Raw genomic sequence first — 20906 nt, 5'->3', positions numbered from 1 at the left:
ATTTAAAATATTTACCCTTTATTTTCATATAATTTTTTGTGTGGTTATTTTAAAAGGTTTTAAGCAATAGCAGATTGAATTTTTAATAGTAGTAGGTAGTTTACAAATTTTTGCTTTTTTAAAAAACATTGTTATTGTTGTATGTAATTTATGTATTGTTGACTAATAAAAACTTTTTACTTCTATAATAAATTTTTATTTATTAAAAAAGAAATTCTAGCAAAAGTTGTATCCCATTGAGTTTTATTTTTTGTTTTGTAGATTGTCAGTTGGGGTAGTTAGAAATAAAACAAGTATTATAGCTTTAGAATAACAAAAAGCTGTTCAAATATAATGTAAAAATAATAAGGAAACATAAATTTGCTCTAGGTTTTAGCTAAAATAGTAAAATGAAAGTATTTGTTGCACCATAATATCTAAAAACCATTTTTTTGGGTTGTTAAATTAGGCAGTTGGTTCATTTATGGCCCCCCCCCCCCATCTTAAAAAAACGAGCAGATGTTGTACTGGAAAAAACATTCATAAGTCCTGTGGTTCCCAGCAGACGCCTGGCCGCCGTGTCCACTTAAAAATGTCCGGGTACACGTTCTGTGGTGACCTTGTGTGGAGGGCTTTACAAAGGTCACAGGCAAAGTTGCTCTGTTGCCGGACAGTTAACCTGTGAATATGTAACATGAGGTACAGGTTTTCATAATAAGATTTGTCTAGTTTTTGGCAGGTAATCTGTGAATATGTAACATGAGGTAGAGGTTTTCATAGCAAGATTTGTCTAGTTTTTGGCAGGTAATCTGTGAATATGTAACATGAGGTAGAGGTTTTCATAGCAAGTTTTGTCTAGTTTTTGGCAGGTAATCTGTGAATATGTAACTTGAGGTACAGGTTTTCATAGCAATCTTTGTCTAGTTTTTGGCAGTTAATGTGGGAATAGGAGTCGTCGTGGGCCATTTTGTCAGAAGCCATATTGTCGGATCCCTTCTATCGGAACCATTTTCATACTATTTAATAAATTATAATGTACCATCATGTCAGGCCGTTTTGTCATCTTCTGCTAAAGTGCTCCATCACAGATGGGAGACAATATCAAAGTTAACTCAACAAGTGATCAAAGTCTAATTTCATTAGGCAATAGAACTTTGGCAAGCCATATTAAGGAGGGGGCCAAAAAATAGTTGGTGAACTGCAAACAAAGCACGACAGAAAAAATATTTTAAGCAACTGACCTATTTTTATTTTTTAACATGGCCAGGTATTGATTTTTATCACGTGCCAGATTGTGTAAATGCTGACCAAGATCCTCAGGAGTTTTGAAATCTTTGGCGTCTATGATTGCATTAGGAGGAGCCACCGTTGAATAATCAGCCCCGCCCCTGACGACTGGTATGACGTGGATGTCGGGATATAGGTTGAAGAATTTCTCGCTGATGTAATCTCGACAGAAGGAATTCTCGAAAGATAAATAAAACCTGTAACACAACAAGAAGAGAAAAATGGATTATCAAATTTTTAATCTATTTTTTTTTAAAGTATATCGCCTGATATTAACTTCTAAAACGCCAAAAAAACAAAACAAAAAAAAAACAAAAAAAACCACTTAGTCAGTGCCCTTGTGATTATTATATTACAACGGCTATTGTTCTAACTATACAAAAGCACCTTGAGGACAGTACAGCCCGAGGGCCCTGGTTAGCTGCCATGTTAGCCCACCGCCACCACCATTCCTTTCAATCCACAACCGATCTCATCTATGTCGGGCATAACACGCTCATCTGTCAAATTTCTTGTAGTTATTGGACAATGTTATGGCTATGGGAGATTTTATCGGTATTGATTGGGGTCTAGGGTCGATTACTCGTTCTTCACCAAGGCCGATATCCCCAAACAGTTTCTTCCAGGCATCTCTTCGGGGGGGGGGGGGGGCTTTTTTTTACCCCCCCCCCGCCCCCCCCGCCGAACGAAATGAAATTTATATAATTTATATATAAAATATATACTTTTAACAGTGTCCGCCCCCCCCCCCCCCCCGAAGAAAGTCTACCGCCCCCCCCCCCCCGAAAATTTCAAGTGCCCCTCCCCGGAGAAAAAAGTCTGGAAGAAACACTGTCCCCAAAACAGGGCCGGCGCTACCTAGATCTATAAGGCGAACTAGGCGGTCGCCTGCAGAGTTTCTTCCAGGCATCTCTTCGGGTCTACCGCCCCCCCCCCCCCGAACAAAATGAAATTTATATAGAAAATATATACTTTTAACAGTGTCCCCCCCCCCCCCCGAAAACTCCCCCCCCCCCGCGGAGAAAAAAGTCTGGACGAAACACTGGTCGCCCAGGGCGCCATCCCTAGGGGGGCTCAAAAAGGTTTAATCGCTATTATCCAAAAGTACCTAATAATTAATAACTTTGATTATCTTTTATAAATTACAGATGGTAATATACAAAGGAATAGCGATCTATTTTGACGCCCAGGACGAACTATCAATTTTGCACCCCCACCCCAAAATTAGGTCTATATAGGCCTACATTTATTCGCGATGGTGAAAATGCAACCCCACCTCCTTAACTTGGAAGGGTCGGTGCGCTTTTTACCAGTCACTTTGCCTTTTTATTTTGGTGTAACATAATTGATGTAGAAAACGATTAAATAGGTTTGTAATTTAAATTTCGAACAATTCACACAGTTATCTAATTTTTTAAGTTGATTTAGTGATCGCTCCAGCGCATGACGGGGCGTTTCAAAACACCTGCAATTTTGGTTTTTAAATAGGATTTGTAAGTTGTAAGTCATGCTTTCTCTGACTTTGAATTAGAAATCTGTTCTGGTGTATAGAGTTTTGTAATGACGGGGTGTTCAAAGTATTGTACTTGTTTAGTAAGTTTTGATGAATCGTTTTGATTTGGGAATTTGAATGTATAACTATATAACTAACCGTAACTATGTTTCTCCAAATTATGATTTAAAAAAATATTTAATCAATACTTATAGTAGAGCAATGTCTTAAAGTTAAGCGAATTTGATTGTTTTAAGGCGTCTTTTATATATATATATATATATATATATATATATATATATATATATATATATATATATATATATATATATATATATATATATATAAAAATATATATATATATATTTTTTTTTTTTTTTTTTTTTTTTTTTGGGGCGAAAATCTAATAATTTGAGTGGTATGATTCAGGGAACACACGTTAAACATATGTCATCAAACTTGACTAGAAGTATGTTATAATAAAGCTACCGTGTTTAAACTTTCAAACAAAACCTACAGTTAAGTAGTCAATGATTAAAATATATTTTGTAGACCCAATAGAATAATTGATATAAAAGATTTGTTATAATTATTAGGTAATGAAATTTAGATCGTTTTATTGTGATTTCCAAGAATGTCATAGTTCCACTTGGTCAATTTAGCTATAATTGTGTAAGCTATTTCCCTTGAATAAAACTTTGGTATTCGGATTTTCAAATGGGAGATAATTCGTTGCATTTTCATTTCAAATTTCTGCACCTTAGGTTGACCGCTTACTTTTAAATACAACTTAAAGTCATTATATGCTATTGTAAAGTATGTATAAAGCAGAAGTTCTAAACAAATAGTTTAGTAGATATTTTTAGCATTATCTAGTTGAAAAACAAATACACCAGTAGCCGTTGTAGATTGGAATACTTAATACTTTAAAAAATATTAGCAGAGATAATGCAACAAATGCGTCTAAAATCGTCTAAGTCGCAAATTAATCATCTTATTATTAAGTGTCTTTTTCATATTTTTAAAACTCTCTCCTAAAGGATTCATATATAACAATGGTAGGCTGGAATTTATTACATTGATAACCTTTTTTTTTTTTTTTTAAAAAAATCGTTACTTAATCACACAACAATATAGACATTTTACAATTATAACTAAAGACATTTGAAATTTTCTCAGGGGGGTGGGGGTGGGCTATATCGTAAAGTACAAAGTAGACTGGTGGACTTAGGAACAATTTCAATAAAATGTGATTACGCTTGCAAAAAATTGATTTTGATTGATGTCGACTTAGGGGTCGTCCATAAATGACGTCACACTCGTAGGGGGGACGGGGGTGGTCCGTAATTTTGTGACGGTGTGTGATGAGGGGGAGGGGGGAGGTTCAGATGGTGTGACGTCACACTTTTGCATTATAAAAAAGCAATGTTAGAAAACGAGTTTTAGCCGTTAATTCGCGTTTTAGAAAACTGTTTTAATAAATTGCAATAGGAATTGATTAAAATACTCTATTTTGACAGGGTTCTGACAAGATTCTGGGAAAATATCGATCGATGTTTAAAAGAAAATTCACAAGCAATTTTGAGGGGGTTGTAGGCTGAGATGTGACGTCATTTTAGGGGGGGGGGGGTCTGGCTTTTTGTGACGATGTGTGACGGAAGGGAGGGGGGAGGTAAAAATCGTCAAAAAAAGCGTGACGTCATTTATGGATGACCCCTTATAATGTCTATGCAACGGACAATAAATTAATATGTCACTTTTAATAAATTGTTTTCTCATACATATGTTTTAGTAATTAATTTGTGCGAAAGTGGGCGTTTTAATAAGTTTTGCCTAGGGCGCTAAATAACCTGGCGCCGCCACTGCCCCAAAATCAACTGCCCATTGCTCAAAAAAAAAATCATAAAAATAAGGACGAAATTTTTGGTCAAAAAAAAAATAATAGGCATACACGAATAACAAAACCGTTATAACTTAAAATTTAAAAGAAAAAGACAAAAACAGAAAAAAAAACAGAATTTAAGTTGTTTTTTTTAAAGATGGAGTTATCTCCCATAAACTTTCTCGTTTTCTCGTAGATTATATTTTAAAATTAGAACAGTATAATATGTTTAAGAGAATTAAGAGAATAAGATCTTATACCTCTGTGTAAAATTTCTTTTAAATAACTGAAACGGCACTCAAGTCATCATTATTTAAGAAACAAGAAACACATTAAAGTAACTCTTCCGTTTATCAAAGTTTAAAAAAAAATGTAACTAATTTAAAGTATAAGATGTTAATGTTATACATATAGATCTATATGAAATTTCGTTAACACAAGTGAAACTGTACTCAAATTATAGGTTCCATGCGGAAATGAGTTACCGGAAATAGTTCAAAACTTGACAGAAACATATGAACATACAATGTAATAATTATATTTGAAATTTCCTTTATCTAACTTAACCGGTGCTCTGGCTATTAGCTTTTGAGAAACCGGAAGTAGACTAAGTACCACTTCCGTTTACCGGAAATCGTTCAAAAGTTGATATGGAACCACATTTGATATAATGCTTAAATATGAAATATAGACTGTTCACAGACAGACAGTCGGACAGAAACACGTGTATAGAGACAAAACTGCAAAACTATTTTTTTTCCGACTGAGGAAGGTATTCAACGTCAAGATTTATAAAAATATCGATTTCAATTTTTAGCACGATTACTTCGTATACAAGAAAGTAAAAAAAGTGCAAGACAAAAAATCTGCTAGTTTTTACAAGCTTTTATTTAACTCACTTCCTCTGTCGACAGTCTGTCGACAGTTTGTCTAGATAGAAACGCAGGAGTGAAAATTCGGACAGTTCTACTTGACCGACACGATTCACAGTTGGCACGTGGGTCAAGACATGAAGACAATGCAATCTGAAACTAAATTTGACTTAATTGGATGCCTAATTAATTTTTTATTAATTAATTAAAATTTGGGCCGAATTAGTAGGCATGTCTAGCCAACCACACCACACGCGTCATCACCTTCAATAGCTGCGCCATCACGTAATGGCTGCGTTCAAAAACCATTGCGCGCCTACTGAACGTGATGTTCAGTAGGTGCGCAATGGTTTTTAGTCATGTAACTCTATTGTAAATAAAACATGTAAAGTACTGAAAAAAAAATTCATAAAAAACGTTTTAATAACAAGCTTTTATGTAATGATGCACTAAAAAGTAGAAAATAAATTATAGACTACTATTTAAATAACTATAAAGAAAAGCGTGGGTGTCTTCCTTAACATTAGTAAAGGTATCCAATAGATACTAAAGTGACCCACGCTTTTCTTTATAGTTATTTAAATAGTAGTCTATAATTTATTTTCTACTTTTTAGTGCATCATTACATAAAAGCTTGTTATTAAAACGTTTTTTATGAATTTTTACAAGCTTTTATTTAACTCACTTCCTCGTCAGTCGTCAGTCTGTCTGTCTAGACGGAAACGCAGGAGTGAAAATTCGGACAGTTCTACTTGACCGACACGATTCACAGTTGGCACGTGGGTCAAGACATGAAGACAATGCAATCTGAATCTAAATTTGACTTAATTGGATGCCTAATTAATTTTTTATGAATTAATTAAAATTTGGACCGAATTAGTAGGCATGTCTAGCCAACCACACCACACGCGTCATCAATAGCTGCGCCATCACGACCACGTAATGGCTGCGTTCAAAAACCATTGCGCGCCTACTGAACGTGATATTCAGTAGGCGCGCAATGGTTTTTAGTCATGTAACTCTATTGTAGATAAAACATGTAAAGTACTGAAAAAAAATTCATAAAAAACGTTTTAATAACAAGCTTTTATGTAATGATGCACTAAAAAGTAGAAAATAAATTATAGACTACTATTTAAATAACTATAAAGAAAAGCGTGGGTGTCTTCCTTAACATTAGTAAAGGTATCCAATATATACTAAAGTGACCCACGCTTTTCTTTATAGTTATTTAAATAGTAGTCTATAATTTATTTTCTACTTTTTAGTGCATCATTACATAAAAGCTTGTTATTAAAACGTTTTTTATGAATTTTTTTATTACAAGCTTTTATTTAACTCACTTCCTCGTCAGTCGTCAGTCTAGACAGAAACGCAGGAGTGAAAATTCGGACAGTTCTACTTGACCGATACGATTCACAGTTGGCACGTGGGTCAAGACATGAAGACAATGCAATCTGAAACTAAATTTGACTTAATTGGATGCCTAATTAATTTTTTATGAATTAATAAAAATTTGGACCGAATTAGTAGGCATGTCTAGCCAACCACACCACACGCGTCATCACCTTCAATAGCTTCAATGGCTGCGTTCAAAAACCATTGCGCGCCTACTGAACGTGATGTTCAGTAGGCGCGCAATGGTTTTTAGTCATGTAACTCTATTGTAAATAAAACATGTAAAGTACTGAAAAAAAAATTCATAAAAAACGTTTTAATAACAAGCTTTTATGTAATGATGCACTAAAAAGTAGAAAATAAATTATAGACTACTATTTAAATAACTATAAAGAAAAGCGTGGGTGTCTTCCTTAACATTAGTAAAGGTATCCAATAGATACTAAAGTGACCCACGCTTTTCTTTATAGTTATTTAAATAGTAGTCTATAATTTATTTTTACAAGCTTTTATTTAACTCACTTCCTCTGTCTGTCGACAGTCTGTCGTCAGTCTAGACGGAAACGCAGGAGTGAAAATTCGGACAGTTCTACTTGACCGATACGATTCACAGTTGGCACGTGGGTCAAGACATGAAGACAATGCAATGTGAATCTAAATTTGACTTAATTGGATGCCTAATTAATTTTTTATGAATTAATTAAAATTTGGACCGAATTAGTAGGCATGTCTAGCCAACCACACCACACGCGTCATCAATAGCTGCGCCATCACGACCACGTAATGGCTGCGTTCAAAAACCATTGCGCGCCTACTGAACGTGATATTCAGTAGGCGCGCAATGGTTTTTAGTCATGTAACTCTATTGTAGATAAAACATGTAAAGTACTGAAAAAAAATTCATAAAAAACGTTTTAATAACAAGCTTTTATGTAATGATGCACTAAAAAGTAGAAAATAAATTATAGACTACTATTTAAATAACTATAAAGAAAAGCGTGGGTGTCTTCCTTAACATTAGTAAAGGTATCCAATATATACTAAAGTGACCCACGCTTTTCTTTATAGTTATTTAAATAGTAGTCTATAATTTATTTTCTACTTTTTAGTGCATCATTACATAAAAGCTTGTTATTAAAACGTTTTTTATGAATTTTTTTATTACAAGCTTTTATTTAACTCACTTCCTCGTCAGTCGTCAGTCTAGACAGAAACGCAGGAGTGAAAATTCGGACAGTTCTACTTGACCGATACGATTCACAGTTGGCACGTGGGTCAAGACATGAAGACAATGCAATCTGAAACTAAATTTGACTTAATTGGATGCCTAATTAATTTTTTATGAATTAATAAAAATTTGGACCGAATTAGTAGGCATGTCTAGCCAACCACACCACACGCGTCATCACCTTCAATAGCTTCAATGGCTGCGTTCAAAAACCATTGCGCGCCTACTGAACGTGATGTTCAGTAGGCGCGCAATGGTTTTTAGTCATGTAACTCTATTGTAAATAAAACATGTAAAGTACTGGAAAAAAAATTCATAAAAAACGTTTTAATAACAAGCTTTTATGTAATGATGCACTAAAAAGTAGAAAATAAATTATAGACTACTATTTAAATAACTATAAAGAAAAGCGTGGGTGTCTTCCTTAACATTAGTAAAGGTATCCAATAGATACTAAAGTGACCCACGCTTTTCTTTATAGTTATTTAAATAGTAGTCTATAATTTATTTTCTACTTTTTAGTGCATCATTACATAAAAGCTTGTTATTAAAACGTTTTTTATGAATTTTTTTCTACAGTTCTTAAAATGCGCTACATTGAGATCTCAGCGACAGCTTCAACCTTCTCTAAAATGTGTGCTTTCAAAAATGTTAAAAAATAAACCGGGAGTGATCTCCCCTAAACTTTCTCGAATATTCTAATATAACACTACAGGGGATGGCAACTCGGGATATAGACTTCTAGACATGATTTTTAATCCATTTTAAATACTCACATTTCTTAAAATAGAATATAATCTCGTAGAAAAAAGAAATGCACACCAAGTGAACGCTAAATAAAAAAGCGCATAATAGTGCGCAATATTATTAGTACTTTATAAATTTACATGCGTTTTTTGAGAAATCGGAAATAGCGTAAATAAGTACTTCCGGTCAACGGAAATTACTCAAAATTTGACAGAAGGTAGAGAATTAGCTCTTTTACTTACATATCAAATTTCATTTATCTATCTGAAATAGTACTCAAGTTATAGGCTTTTGAAAAATTCAAAGTAGAAAAAGTACCACTTCCGGTTATCGGAATTCGCTCAAAAGTTGATACGGATCTACGATTTTGATAAAATACTTATATATGAAATTTCACCAGCCTAGCTGTAACGGTACTCAAGTTATCGTGTTTACACACGGACACACAGACACACAGACATACGGACAAGATTGCAAAATTATGTTTTTCCGTATCAGTGAGGTGTAAAACGTCGAGATTTGTAAAAATCTCGATTTTTTTTTGCACGATTACAATACTTTCTCTATACTACGTATATACGAGAAAGTAATTACATACATTTTCGTCGTTCGCTAAATATTGTAATCTTTGGTGAGTGGGGTTGATTCAAGGCCCTTTTGTTTTAAGTATGTATGCGGAATGTTGAGTAGGGGTGGGTAAAATGTCTTTCTATGGGATTGAATGGGATGTATCACAAGATATATAAAATAAATAATGTCACACAGTTTACCGTACTTGTAATTTCGAGACAGCAGTTCGAGACACATGTCTTTGCTCCCGCCCATGGCGTAGCCCCTGTCTCCACAGGTGTAGTTACCACACGCGCCGTACACGTGCACGTTCACGCGTGACGTCATGCGCCTGACGTAGTCCTCACGACGTGATAAGGTTTGGCAGTGACTTACGAACCAGGCTACGTCATACTTCTTCTGGCGGTAAATCTCTTCTGTAAGTATAGTGTTCCACAGAAATGTTCGATGAGTCTCCAATGGTGTTTTTTAATATATATATATATATATATATATATATATATATATATATATATATATATATATATATATATATATATATATATATATATATATATATATATATATATATATATATATGCCTGTCTGTCTGTGTGTCTGTCTTTTCTGCATTACTACACCTCTCATCACATTGTCGTGAAACTTTGAGAAGTTGTTGTGAATATGTCTGGGGAGGTTTCTGTGAATAAAAAAATTCAAATTCGCACGAGTGGCGCCCCGGCAGGGCGCAATTTGTTTTTCTTCTCTATGTGCGGTATATAAAAATAAAAGTCGATTTTGGTTTGACACCGTTCATCCAATAGGCATGAAACTTTGGTGAGTTAATTAGAACACTCTAGGAAAGGGTTCTTTAAAAAAAATCATCTTTAATTTCGCAAAGGCGGCGCCACGGGAGTGCGCGATTTTTCTCTATATATCTCTATATATCTTTATATATATATATATAAAGCAATGTATGTTTGTGTGTGTGTGTGTTTGTCTGTTTGTTTGTCCTTTATCCATTACTACACCTCTCATTACATCACCGTGAAACTTTGGGAAGTTGTTGAGAATATTCCTGGGGAGGTTTCTGCGAAAAAAAATTCAAATTCGCAGGGGTGGCGCCCCGGCAGGGCGCGATTTGTTTTTCTCTATATACGGTATATACAAAAACAAAAGTAGATTTTTTATTTTGACACCATTCATCCGATCGCCATCAAACTTCGGTGAGTTCATTAGAACACTCTGGGGAAGGGTTCTGTAAAAAGAAATCTTTTTTAATTTCGCAAGGGCGGCGCCACTGGAGTGTGTATACGCATGTGTATATGTATTCAAATATTTTTTTCCTGCTGGATGTATTTAGTTTTTTTTACCCCAACCCCCACCCCATACATGGATTTACATATAGCTTATTACAATTCTCAACCAAACCGTTTTCCTCAGGCATATATATTGCAACGTTGAGCTAATGTAACTCTCCCCCCCTCGTCACCCACACGGTGACTGCTTTAAACTGTGCACAGATTAAAAAAAAAGATGCGCGTATACATACTAATTTTACTAATATTCTTTAAATTGGTTATACTTCGTGGAAATATGTTTATCATGCTACAATGTACTTTATTAATGTCTATAAATGCTCGAGTTAAGATAACAAAAAAGCTCTACTTCACTATTTGTGCGCAGTTTCCGTTGTGCGAATCTTTCCGGTCACCGAAATGATAGTGTGATCAGCACCATAGATTATTAACTGGGATGTTTCTTTTTGTCCTTAAAAAAATCCTAATAGTTTAGTCACTTTGCGAATGATGCAATTAGTATCTATTTTTAGACGATCCAATCAGAAATTGAGATCGAGCATCTAACAATAGACCATTAGTAACGCTAATATATTGCATCAGTGACACTGATGTTTAAAACAGGTCAAATAATTTGTTTACGTGTTAAAGAAAAAATCCTGTCCATTTGTGTCACTGAAGCGAATGATGCTTTCTGAATCATTGTTAACAGGATGATATTTGGCACTCTGGGTTAACCTAAGGAGCCATGGCCGTACGCGGCGCCTATGCGGTAGTGTAATTGGGGGGGGGGGGGGGGGCTCCTGAGAGCGCCTCTCTACGTCCCTGACACATGGGCGGTCACCGAAGTAAGTTCTACCTCATTATTTCGGTGAGTACACTCAAGGTTTTCATGCGGTAGTGTAGGTAAACCCGTGTCCCGATATTTATGATCCAAGCGCAGGCATTGTTTACATTTAAATAACTCACTTTTAGAAACAAGGTCACGCGTCTAAGAATATAGGATTGGTAACCCATGGATAAAACCCTTCTTATATATTTCGTCGGACTTTCTTCTATTCCCGCGGCAACGCGCGGGGACGGGTACGCTAGTATTTATATATATATATATATATATATATATATATATATATATATATATATATATATATATATATATATATATATATATATATAAATCATATTAAACCTCATATCAGTTTTGATTTTCAAATTTTCGAAGTGAACTTTAACCTCACCGTAGTCCAGTTGGGGCGCTGGTCGCTGGGTGAGGACGCCGTACGAGCATGGAAAGGTCGAGTCCTTAAGATGAGTTTTTGTCCAGTTGACTGACCACCTGAGGTCATCTCGATCTAACCCGAGGAATGGACTGGCTGCGAGCGGTTCTCTGGAGTACATCAGCCAGCTGCGTGCAAGAGGTTTGTGTTTGGTAGCGAGGGCTTACTGGCGTCTCTAGGTCGGGTAGATCTCGGTGCCATTGCTCAGGGTGTCACCCATATATATATATATATATATATATATATATATATATATATATATATATATATATATATATATATATATATATATATATATATATATATATATATATATATATATATATATATATATTCCATACATATGCCATATATATGCCATATATAGGCTTATAGGCTATTATTTATTTATTTATTTATTTATCATTTATGTATACATTCAATAAATCTAAATCTTGTGAAAGTATCATTCGATTGATATGTTTTACTAAAAACAATTAGACAAATAGACGATCGATAAGCAAACGGTTTATGCCTTAAGTGGTGTTCTTCGGCTTTGAAAAAAAAATCAGGTATAATTTTAGTACTTTAACTACTGTAGCTAAAGGTAATTCACGTCATTTTCTTGTTTTAATGTATTTTAAGCTTTTTAAATAATATATGTTTTTATATTTATTTTATATAACAATGAAACACAACTCACAAAAACAATGATGCGTGAATAAATACAAGGACGACAACTCACATTTGATTGGGCGACCGTTTCGGAAGAGTGACGTCTTTCATTCTCGCACCATTGAACAACAGCAAGTCCGCCGTCTCTGCTGATGACGTCATCGTGCAACTTTTATACTCACACTTGTGAAAGGTCATTCGATGGCTCTTGTTGAGCCTTGGGTTGTAGTCCACTATCGTCAACACTCTCCGCCATTTTGTTTGGCCTAGGTCTTTGGTTGTTGCTTTATTTAACACACCACTCCGTCTTTTAAATAGAAACGACGTTTAATTTTATTTTTTTTGTCTCTTTGGTTGACCAAACATCTATAGGGTTCGTAGAAAAAAAGAGAGGAAGAGAGAGAGAGAGAGAGAGAGAGAGAGAGAGAGAGAGAGAGAGAGAGAGAGAGAGAGAGAGAGAGAGAGAGAGAGCGAGAGATAGAGAGAGAGAGAGGGAGAGAAAGAAGGAGGGAAAGAGGGGGAGAATGAAAAAGAAACGAGGGAGAAAGAAAAGTCGCGAGTGGGGGGGGGGGGGGGAGGGAGAGATTGTTTAAGTAGATTGGTTAGAAACCTGCAAATAGCCATACAATAAGTAATGGCATTTTGACTGTGGAGTGTGGTGTCGCTAGGTTGGGTGTCATCCGGTGCGGCACCTCATAGTATCATTTCCCGCCCCACCCCAGGAAAAAAGTATATATATATATATATATATATATATATATATATATATATATATATATATATATATATATATATATATACCATATATACCATATATACCATATATATAGACGTACATAGACCTAGACATGGTGTCATCTCCTAAATGGTGCCACCCGATGCGGACCGCACCCCCGCCTTTGCCTACAATAAGTAGGAAATTGCTGTTGACTAGACAACTGGACATAGCCCTACAATGAGTAATGGTTGTTGACTGGACAACTGGACATAGCCCTACAAAATCTGACGCACCAAACTCAGCCGTTGTGTGACCTGACTGGATCACATACCTTACAGAGACGTTTGAATGGTGTCCATCCACTGACCGGTGGTCGCGTGCTCCATCAACTGACCGGTGGTCACGTGCTACATCAACTGACCGGTGGTCACGTGCTCCATCCACTGACCAGTGGTTATGTGCTCCATCAACTGACCGGTGGTCACGTGCTCCATCAACTGACCGGTGGTCACGTGCTCCATCAACTGACCGGTGGTCACGTGCTCCATCAACTGACAGCTGATCACGTGCTCCATCAATTGACCGGTGGTCACGTGCTCCATCAATTGACCGGTGGTCTAATGCTAGGTCAGGCCTCCAAGTCTGGTCGACGAAGACATACACGGCACCAAGGTAACAAGTGACCAGTAGACACAGGTAAATGCTCAGTTTGCCGGTCATCCTTACATGCATGAAGTTACTCACACCTCACCTGTATCACCTGTCTCACCTTGTGAGCCAGGTGTTATCGGTTAACGCGAGATTTATGTCGCTCACACGTCATAAAATGATAAACTTTAACAAGGCCATACTAAGCTTTACGGGGGGGGGGGGGTGTCTTTCACTGCAGTCATGTAAGCAGGGGTGGAGTGGCTGTGTACAACAGGCCTCGGAAATTTTCTAAGGGGTCATCAATTCAACATTGAAACTTTCATTGAGGATTTTTTCACCCATCATATTGAATGTCACGTCTTTGTATGAAGGAATGTAAATGATAAAATAAGAAATTGTTTATTTTTCCCACGTTTTCTTTAACTTGCTTTCTCTGTTTGTCTGTTTTTCCAATCCAATCTTGCGATGGAAATTTCTGGCACTTCCCAGTTAGCTAGCGCGCTGAAATTTTCAGGGAAGCTTTCTTTTGGATGACCATTGAATATTCAATTGTTATTATTACTAAATTGATCAATGGAAACATTTTATTGAGCATTTTAGACCGCTATATAATCTATATATATAATTCTCCTCTGCGAGCCATTAGAAAAAAAACGAGCGACGCGTACCTCGCGCGCAGTGAAGCGAACGATCCCACGTCGCCACAGGCTTAGGGGCAGATAATTTAGTTTGAACCGAGTTTAAACTTACAGGAGGTAGGTCAGTTTGGGGGAGACGATATGGTCGAGTGGTTGGGCACACGATTGCTATCCCACTCGACACGGGTTCAAATCTATGTGTTCTAGTCAGTAACGTATTTACACAACGTGTTTTTTACGAGTTGTCTTTTTACGAGTTGTCTTTTTACGAGTTGTCTTCGTTTACCCAAAAAAAAAGTGAAAAGATAAAATCGATAGCAAGATTTTAATGCAAACAAACAAAGACTAAAAAGTAGAAAATAATAATCATTAAAAAAGTTTTAAAAAACCCACGTTTTCTGATTGAACTAAAAAGGAGAAAATAAACGCTATACATCACAATAATGCAAGCGATCACTCTACTATAAGCGATCAAAAACGTGGGGCGCCGTGATTTTCTTACAGTTTCTAATACTGTTGACTCTCTACAAGCTCCCTAATAAAAGTCAATAGTATTATCTAATCAATAGTAATATAACTTTTACTTCGGCGCCCCACGTTTTTCATCGCTTATAGTAGAGTGATCGCTTGCATTATTGTGATGTATAGCGTTTATTTTCTACTTTTTAGTTCAATCAGAAAACGTGGGTTTTTTAAAACTTTTTTAATGATTATTTTAAAAATTAATACTTGTAGGACTATTTCTATAGCACCGTTCCTGGAGCCAACCTAGAACTTTTCCTGTGAGCCCATCGAGATTTTTTTCCTGTGGGCCCATCGATAATTTTTCCTGTGGGCCCATCGATAATTTTTCCTGTGGGCCCATCGATAATTTTTACTTTGGGCCCATCGAGATTTTTTTCCTGTGGGCCCATCGATAATTTTTCCTGTGGGCCCATCGATAATTTTTCCTGTGGGCCCATCGATAATTTTTACTGTGGGCCCATCGATAATTTTTCCTGTGGGCCCATCGATAATTTTTACTGTGGGCCCATCGATAATTTTTCCTGTGGGCCCATCGATAATTTTTACCGTGGGCCCATCGAGACTTTTTTTCCTGGGGGCCCATCGATAATTTTTCCTGTGGGCCCATCGATAATTTTTCCTGTGGGCCCATCGATACTTTTTACTGTGGGCCCATCGATAATTTCTACTTTGGGCCCATCGATGCTTTTTCCTGTGGGCCCATCGATAATTTTTACTGTGGGCCCATCGATAATTTTTACTTTGGGCCCATCGATAATTTTTACTTTGGGCCCATCGATAATTTTTCCTGTGGGCCCATCGATAATTTTTACTGTGGGCCCATCGATAATTTTTCCTGTGGGCCCATCGATAATTTTTACTGTGGGCCCATCGATAACTTTTCCTGTGGGTCCATCGATAATTTTTACTGTGGGCCCATCGATAATTTTTACTTTGGGCCCATCGATAATTTTTCCTGTGGACCCATCGATAATTTTTACTGTGGGCCCATCGATAATTTTTCCTGTGGGCCCATCGATAATTTTTACTGTGGGCCCATCGATAATTTTTACTGTGAGCCCATCGATAATTTTTCCTGTGGGCCCACCGGGATTTTCCCGGTAGACCGGCGGGCCACTCCACCTCTGCATGTTAGTCCCCATGTTTCATATTCATCATAATAAACCAACATCTTCTAACTGTTGTAGTTGTAGTGAGGATGTGGTGTAAGGAGAAAGGGTGGTGGTTTGAGGCATTGCTATGATCCTGTGTGTGTGTGGATGAGGATGTGTGTGGCGTGGGGAATTACTGTGTTCCAGTGTGCGTGTGGGTGGTGTATTGCTATGATCCTGTGTGTGTATGTGGGGGGGGGGGGGGGGGGGGGGTGGGGGTGGGGGTGTTTTTCTCCGGGAATGAGCTACGAGATAGTTAAAATATGTATGTCTTGTATTTTATTATCTTGGAAGGTCGTTCATAGGTGAACTTTGTCATTTATGGGAAAGGAGAAGGGATAGAGAGGACACTGGCTTAAGTATACAGTTTTTCATTTCATCCGGGGTTTATCTGTCTTGAAGCAGCTTCAAATAGTTCTGCTCACATTTTATATTTTCTTTTTGTTCCTTGATACGCTTGACTGCACATTTCTATATTGGCCTACATCTACTTTTCAGAATAAAAAAAAAGAAACTAAAAATATACCCCATATTATATTGATAAGTTTAGCGTATACCTACAAATTTCAGCACATAGTTTTCCACAGCGTCGCTACAAATTTTATGGTTGTATCAAACATAACCCTAGCCGTAACATGGTCGTTAATGTCAAAGGATCTCTACACCGACAGTATGCTGGATATAGACACAAAATATCGATCCAAATCGATTCACCAACTCGCGGTCTACCTAGATCTTCAACTCCTATTTTCTGATTCAAGGTTATCTCAGATTTTCTGATTCAAGGTTATCTCAGATTTTCTGATTCAAGGTTATCTCAGATTTTCTGATTCAAGGTTATCTCAGATTTTCTGATTCAATGTTATCCCAGATTTTCTGATTCAAGGTTATCTCAGATTTTCTGATTCAATGTTATCTCAGATTTGTTGATTCAAAGTTATCTAAGATTTCCTGATTCAATGTTATCTCAGATTTGTTGATTCAAGGTTATCTCAGATTATCTGATGCAAAGTTATCTCAGATTTCCTGATTCAAAGTTATCTCAGATTTTCTGATTTAAGTCCAGCTTTTGTATTCCCAGCTGATTTTTCGATGGAATTTGGATCTTCATAGGAACACATTACTATACTTCATCCCATAGAAACTTCACACTACCATACATAGGAACACACTACCATACTTCATGACAAACCAACACAATACTCAAACATTCCAAATAAGCAAACAAAGTTATAAAAGATTAGAACAAATTATTTATAACATGAACTCATTACAATCTTGTGTAGAACTTAATGTTAATTTTTTTTTTTAATTAAGTAAAACAATAAATATATTTTTGTTTTCATCTTGAATAGAAAAAGGCAAATGTGAAAACAGAAACATTGAACTGTATATACAACAACTGTATATGGTTCAAGCAGGGGGTCAACAAATAGTGCACCTGTGCAGTGCACCTGTACAGTACACCTGTAGTTTTTTTAAGATTTCATTTAAATTTTTTTTTTTTTTTGTGTAAAAATACATGAACTGGTGTTTCTGATTGAATCTTAGCCATTTTATTTTCACCTTAAAGTTGTAACAAATTTAGTAACATGACAAAATAAATATTGTTAGACTCTTGGTTCTGGCACCTGCCTTGGCATCACTACACCGTTATCATGCATCGAATAAACAAAACAAAAAAACCTCGGAAAAATTCACTAATACAGGTATCTAATACAGGTAAATTAAAGACAAACGTGATGTAACGAGCTAGACTGAGAGTTCTAAGCTAGAGGAAGGCAGCCATGCTAGACTGAGAGTTCTAAGCTAGAGGAAGACAGCCATGCAAGGCTGCCCCTCTGTAGAACAGGCTGGTGAAATATGCCAGGCAGATTCCAGAAATATGCGTCACACCCATTTGCAGGCTGGTAGTGTAATGAATTTAATACAATGCTGCAGATATACAGAGATAAATAAAACATTGATAATATAATACACTCATCATAAACAATGCCACATCTTTTTAAGTTTTTGTCATAATAAATTATCATTCCTTCAGCAGTACACATAAGCTTTGATATTCAAGCTAGGAACATCAGCTGTTTGGCAGGGTTGTAGTCATCAGCAGTTGAAAATCTCATTCAAAATTAGCTAGTTGGTTTTAGTATACATCAGCAGTTAAGAATTTCCATTAACATCAGCTAATTTGTATTGTTATAGTCATCAGCAGTTAAAAATCATTATTAAACTTTGTTGCTATCATATCTGCTCCAAATTTTTGGTTGTCTAGTTGTCATAACAAATAACAGTCTAGATTTGAAGACTGGATGTAACATCTAAAACCTTGCCCTTCAATACAGTTGTACACTACTATACAATTTAAATATGGTGAAAAGTTTTAAAACAATTTCACTAAAACTAATTAAAACAGCAGAGCAAGGATTTGATTAACTAGAAGAACATTTTGTATTTATTAATGAAACAGGTAATTAAAGTACATTAAGATAAAATACATATCTTTCTAGTAACAGATTTTAAAAATGAATTGTTAAAAATTTTTCAAAATATGTTTTTAAAAAAGTTAAAAATATTTTTTTAAAATCTGTGAAATTTTTATAAGGTTAAAAAATGTAAAAATATTTTAGATTTGCATTAAAAATGTGTTTTGCATAGAAGAATGTGATACAGGAGAGAGATAGTTCAAGGTTGAAAAAATGGACGGCTGTGAAAAAGTTGAATCTACACAACTTGAACTATTTACATGTTACAGACAGCTCAAACCCCTACAGAAGGTTGTTATAGTTTTGCATATTCAAAAAACTAATTTCTGCAGCTGATGTTGATGGTATTATAATTTGATTTTAAAAAGATGGTGTTCATGAAAGCCGATGACCTATCCTAAAATGTATGGATTAGGCTGAGTTGTTTCAGGATTAACAAGTGTTGAATGAATGTTGGTACAGCGAGTGGTCAGGTTAGAGTCAGGTTTATGTGGTAGGTTACAGTTTTAAATAGCCATTGCACAGAGAAAAAATAAATTAAAAACAATTTATAGCAAACCATATTTGAACAAAATTCATTCTCTGTTATTGTTTGATATTCACTTTGTAAGGAAATAAAACTAAATGAATAGTGAATTCTCTTTGTCAATAAATCTGTAGCTGAAGATTTAATGTTGAACAATTTTTTAAATGACTAGGTTAACAGTTTTTTGGTTCGTCGAGCGAGCAACGACAAAAATGTAAACAAAGAATGGAATAACTTCAAATTGGAGAAAAACATGTACTTGTTGAAGTTAACAAAAATCTAATGACATGTTGTTATTTATTTGAATGAAAAGATTATGCTAAAGTAAAAATGGCAACTGAAAATGTTGAAAATAAATTGGATGTAACAGGGTCAATAAAAACAAGCATGAGGTTACCTACAATAAAAAAAAAGCTCATTCTACATAATACAACACAAACTGCTATACACCTACATCATTAAAATCAATAAATTAGTGTAAAAAAAGATGACTTTAAAAAAATGTACAGTGCGAAAAATGAGAAGCATCATTTTGTTTGTTTTTACATTGAGACAGGAAATATTAGGAACAACAGTGGGTGTGAACATTCACCAGTTTCATTATCACTCAAAAAAAATATAACACAACAGAGCTGGCAGTCCTGAACTTGAATCTGCACAACAGAGAAATAGTCTAAGCCGCGATTGAGCTGGAAGAGATATTGCACGTCAACACAGGAACTTGGTGCATACCTATTTATGTCGTCCACAACGCCACGCAATATATGGCAATTTAAAAACAAAATTCTATTACAACCTGAAGCAAACATCCAACTTTAAAATTAAAGTTGATGTTTGGTAAAAATTTCATAAAATGTCGAAAATTGGTAGTAATATTAATCTTTCATGGCAATCTTAATTATTCAATAAAATAACAAGACTGGGTTAAGAATTTGCATAGTTAAGAAAGAATTAACGTAAAAAAAAATGTGTCCATCAGTTAAATGAAAGACTAGAAAACCTGACAGCTTTCCCCAAAACTTTCTTCTCCCAAAGGTCTACAACTTGTCTTAACAGATGAGGACAAATTAGCAGAAGTATTAGCAGACAGGGTTACCTCCCTCATACAAACAAGACAAATCGGCAGCAGCCACAACAAAGCAGAAATACAAGGAAACATTTGTTGGTGCCTTTGTTAGACAGAGAAAAAAAACAACAAGTAGTGACTTGTACATCAGGCCTTGGGTCAGCTGCTCCTACACCTGGTCAGCAAATGATCCAACTACCATCATGGCCTCAGGATCCAATCCACCTTTTAATGTTCGCCTCACTGCAAAAGCCAAAGCAATTCACTAAATTAGCAAATAGGCTGCAATCAATCACATCATTTTATAACAACAAAAATATTTAAGTCATTCTGATTTAAAAATAACAGTGAGTTTTAAATATATTTTTCTTATAAAAAAATATAAAAATTCAAATAAAAAAAAAAACGACAAGGTATTTCAGTTATCTTTTAAATTATCTTTTCTAAAACCTAATAAACCAGGTAATTTAATATTATATTTGAGA

General features: G+C 35.5%; 2 protein-coding genes across 9 annotated transcripts in view; both read right to left on the bottom strand.

Moving 5' to 3' along the window:
* Positions 1-19: 19 nt before the first annotated feature.
* LOC131935394 (alpha-(1,3)-fucosyltransferase C) lies at positions 20-14172 on the bottom strand. The gene is made up of 6 exons (XM_059291778.1): positions 13713-14172; positions 12734-12970; positions 11971-12137; positions 9661-9871; positions 1221-1463; positions 20-658 (listed from the first exon to the last, which is right to left on the bottom strand). Exons 1-6 carry the CDS (start codon positions 14111-14113, stop codon positions 520-522), a joined length of 1398 nt encoding a protein of 465 aa, XP_059147761.1. The 5' UTR covers positions 14114-14172; the 3' UTR covers positions 20-519.
* Positions 14173-17584: 3412 nt separating this feature from the next.
* Positions 17585-20906, bottom strand: part of LOC131935409 (FH1/FH2 domain-containing protein 3) — a 117012-nt gene continuing 113690 nt past the window's right edge. For all 8 annotated transcript variants that reach the window (XM_059291802.1, XM_059291800.1, XM_059291807.1 and 5 more), the window contains one exon: positions 17585-20664. Coding sequence is in view for 7 of the 8 variants with exons in the window: in XM_059291800.1 (XP_059147783.1) it covers positions 20591-20664 (74 nt within the window). In the remaining variant the exon portion in view is untranslated. The remainder of the gene's footprint in view (positions 20665-20906) is intronic.

Source organism: Physella acuta, unplaced genomic scaffold (assembly GCF_028476545.2).
Source record: "Physella acuta isolate Inbredline_101_S28 unplaced genomic scaffold, ASM2847654v3 ptg000144l, whole genome shotgun sequence".
NCBI classification, from domain to species: Eukaryota; Metazoa; Mollusca; class Gastropoda; family Physidae; genus Physella; species Physella acuta.
The sequence above is the reverse complement of the archived record's forward strand: the minus strand, read 5'-3'. Positions and strand labels throughout refer to the sequence as shown.

Bases quoted from the DNA above. Each gene is read 5' to 3' on its own strand.
- LOC131935394 (XM_059291778.1), bottom strand. From the start codon at position 14,113: ATGCATGTAAGGATGACCGGCAAACTGAGCATTTACCTGTGTCTACTG. The intron at 12,138-12,733 runs GTGAGTTGTCGT...TCTTGCACGCAG, and splicing joins AAACGGTCGCCCAATCAAAT to CTGGCTGATGTACTCCAGAG. The intron at 9,872-11,970 runs GTGAGGTTAAAG...CTATACTTACAG, and splicing joins AGCGCCCCAACTGGACTACG to AAGAGATTTACCGCCAGAAG.